This window comes from Palaemon carinicauda, chromosome 12 (genome assembly GCF_036898095.1).
Source record: "Palaemon carinicauda isolate YSFRI2023 chromosome 12, ASM3689809v2, whole genome shotgun sequence".
In the NCBI taxonomy this organism is placed as follows: domain Eukaryota; kingdom Metazoa; phylum Arthropoda; class Malacostraca; order Decapoda; family Palaemonidae; genus Palaemon; species Palaemon carinicauda.
The window spans coordinates 139,585,486-139,589,324 of NC_090736.1; the positions used below are offsets into that span (position 1 = coordinate 139,585,486).

Consider the following 3,839-nt stretch of genomic DNA (forward strand, 5'->3'; position numbering starts at 1 on the left):
CTTCCCAAGTCACAACACCTAGCCGGGGCAAGCCCTCGGACCCCCTTCTCAGGCCATAACACCTAGCCGCGGACCCCATTCCCAGGTCACAACACCTAGCTGGGGGAAAGCCCCGGACCCCCTTCCCAGGTCACAACACCTAACGGGGGCAAGCCCCCGGACACCCTTCCCAGGTCACAACCCCTAGCCAGGGGACCCCCTTCCCATGTCACAATACCTAGCCGGGGACAAGCCCTCAGACCCCGTTCCCAGGTCACAACACTTATCCGGGGGCAAGCCTCCGGACCCCCTTCCCTTGTCAGAACACCTAGCCGTGGGCAAGCCCCCGGACCCCTATCCCAGGTCACAACCCCTAGGCGGGGGCAAGCCCCCGGACACCCTTTCCCGGTCACAACCCCTATCCGGGGGCTTGCGACCCCCTTTCCAAATCACAACCCCTCTCCGGGGCAAGCCCCCGGACCCCTTTCCCATGTCACAACACCTAGCTGGGCGCAAGCCGCCGGACCCCCTTCCCAGGTCACAACCCCTATCCGGGGGCAAGCCCCCGGACCCCCTTCCCAGGTCACAATACCTAGCTGGGGGCAAGCCCCTGGATCCCCTTCCCAGGTCACAACCCCTATCCGGGGGCAAGCCCCCGGACCCCCTTCCCAGGTCACAAACTTGTACTGGCAAGAGGTAATGTTGAACTGTGCACTCTAAAAACATTAAAACTAAAGAAATTAATGACTTACTTTTATGACAAGGTGTAATGGTCTTTTTTTCCCCTGTCCGAAATAATGGTTACCTCCACCAAGCAAAGGGGGAATATATATCCTGGGCCATATTTACCCCGGGGAGAATTTCGGACAGGGGGAAAAACAGACTATTACACCGGGAAGACAGAAAGGGATTTTAAGTCGGATGCAATCCTCTTAAGGCTTAAACCTTTTACCCCACAATGAATTATTTTGTTTACGATCATTTTTTTTCTTTATTATTTTTAGCCTTGCACTATTTCTCCATTCCTTTCTTCAATTTTGCTTTCCAAACTCTTCACTTTCACTTAGAAATTAAAGAAATAAGAGCTTTTTTTGGTTTACGAGAATCGTACTATGTATTCAGTTGAATTTGTTGAATGGAAAATGCCACCAATATCTACAGCAGTAATATTAGTATTAAAAGACTTCTCTTTTATAAAATACAATCTTAATTAAGTTTTTTTTCCAAGAAACTCTATACACAAACCAACATTTGTATCCATAATCAATATTTGGTGTTACAATTAGTCCAAAGGAACTAAGAGAGAGTTTGTTTGGGCGGAGTCACATAAACAGATTAGTGTAGATTGTGATCTTAGTCCCAATATCATTTATTTCGCTTTTTCTTAATCGTATTTAATTTAAATAACGGAATAGATTTCCTCATAGGAATTTCTAATAATGAAAATATCATATGTTTAGATATGTGTACTTCAGGAATGTCATTTTGGATTGATGACATCACAGGCTCTTTGCACTTGGCCAACATACTTTTGACTTTTTCGATAGAAAAAATCCTTTAAAATTCCTACGTAGCTATAATAATAGTCAATATTAAGAGCATCTAAATCCATAATTATTAAAGTTATCAAATAATATAAATTTATCAAATAAATTAATAAACATTGCATAAAACAACGAAGATTGCTGATATGGAAAATATTTTCTGATCAGTAATGGCAGTGATGTCTGTATCGTCCTGGATAACCTAAAGTAAAGAGACTCGGGTTTTCCGAGAGTCCTGGGTCGGGTCAAGCCCTAAGAAATCGACTCCGTTGAGGATCCTTCCTCTTGGGTGTCTTCCGATTCAGGACTACCTCTCGGTTTGGGGTTCCGAGACAGGCAGGATAGAAAGAGAGTATCCTGTCACTGACGTCCCCCGGTTATCCAGCAAAACAGCAACAGGCTTTCTATGGTCTGTTGTTGAAAATTCTCTCTCTCTCTCTCTCTCTCTCTCTCTCTCTCTCTCTCTCTCTCTCTCTCTCTCTCTCTCTCTCTCTCTCTCTCTCTCTCTCTCTCCAACTATTTCTTATTCCTGCTCCTATCCCATAGTTTTTTTTTAGCCATAAGTAGCTTACGTCCCTGCCTCGCGATCTGTGGGACAGGGGTTCAAGTCCCGCTCAATATCGATCGTTTTCTGCATAGAGTCGATGAGCCTAAAACATGAAACCCAAGATTCCCAATCCAATAAGAAGGACCCAAACGAACCAGAATGACACCCTCAATTTCGTCCAATAATGATACTTTACTTTTCTATCTCTCTTGAATAGTTTTGGTACGAAGGATTTTATCATAATTATGTCAATCAACGAGGTGATTAGTGACGCCACCTGTCAAAATAGACGTAGACAGTAACACCCCCCCCCCGCCTCTCCTCATTTGTTTTCCTTTGATGGTTTTGAGATTTGAAAATTTCTTGTGAAATAATGTTAAAAGATCCTCACGGTATTGCCACATTAGATTTTGTAATTAGCAGACATATGTCATAAATGATTAGTTAAGTACGTGATATATAAATTACACACACACTGGTACCTTTGTCACAAGGTCTGGTGGGCTATAGGCAGATGAGAGATTATTCATTTAATACAAACGAATATATTTTATAAGGGTGAATGTAATTCATTGGAACAGGTTTCAATTCGATTGTCTTTATGGGGAGGTCAAGATTGCGATTTACAAAATATTACGATTTACAAGTAGTCGGGTGGCCAAGGCACTAGCCGCCCGTTGAGATACTACCAGTAGAAAGTTATTAGGTCCTTTGACAGGTCATATACTACTGCACTGAACCTCTCTCTGGTTACAGCTCATTTTGTAATTGTCTACACATACTCCGAATAGTCTGGCCTACTCTTTCCACATTCTCCCCTGACCTCATACACCTGACAACAATGAGATTACTAAATAATTCTTCTTTGCTCAAGGGGTTAACTACTGGACTGTAGTTGTTCAGTGGCTATCTCTTCTTGTTAAGGGTAGAAGAGACCCTTTAGCTATGGTAAGCAACAGCCTTTAGGAGAAAGACTCTCCAAAATCAAACCATTGTTCTCTAGTCTTGGTTAGTGCCATAGCCCCTGTACCATGGTCTTCCACTGAATTGGGTAGAGTTCTCATGCTTGAGGGTACACTAGGTCACACTATTCTATCTTATTTATTTTCTTCTTTTCTCTTTTAGTTTTTTATTATTGCCTTGTTTCCGTTCCTCACTGGGCTATTCATCCCTGTTGGGGTCACTAGGCTTATAGCATCCTGTTTTTCCAACTAGGGATGTAGCTTTGCAAATAATAATAATAATAATAATACGAGAGAGACCAAGACCTTTCATGTACACAAATAGGAAATGAAAAAGGGGAAATAAATAAAGAAAAAGAAAAATAACAGAAAAATCGAAAAATCAAAATTGAAATCTCGTCGACGTAATTCTTGGCCCAACACAGATGAAAACATCTAAAAGGAAAACATGACGAGGTTTTGATCCAAGTTGTTTTATTAATTAATTAGCTGATTCAAATTGTGTATAAATGTTTGAAATGTTCTGGATTTCCTCTGTTCCTTTGTTGTACTGCTGCTGTCATTCCGAGAAACTTGCGCACAAGCAAATTAAGCCCCTCGATTTTAGGGGAAAAAAAATTCTTATACAGTTAAAGAGATAATTGAATCCCTAGTGAATATATATTATTTTGATAAATGTATAATTTAAACTAATTTTGGGATAGAATTCAAATTTAAAGGGTTTTATGAATGGAAATAACATAGAGATTCGAAATATCGATATATTATGAAATTATTTTGATTGGTACTACGCCTGCAAGTCTCATG

General features: G+C 41.3%; 1 protein-coding gene across 1 annotated transcript; it reads left to right on the top strand.

Moving 5' to 3' along the window:
* Positions 1 to 205: 205 nt before the first annotated feature.
* Positions 206 to 2,751, top strand: LOC137651080 (acidic proline-rich protein PRP25-like). The gene is made up of 2 exons (XM_068384217.1): positions 206 to 561; positions 2,652 to 2,751. Exons 1-2 carry the CDS (start codon positions 206 to 208, stop codon positions 2,749 to 2,751), a joined length of 456 nt encoding a protein of 151 aa, XP_068240318.1.
* Positions 2,752 to 3,839: the final 1,088 nt, after the last annotated feature.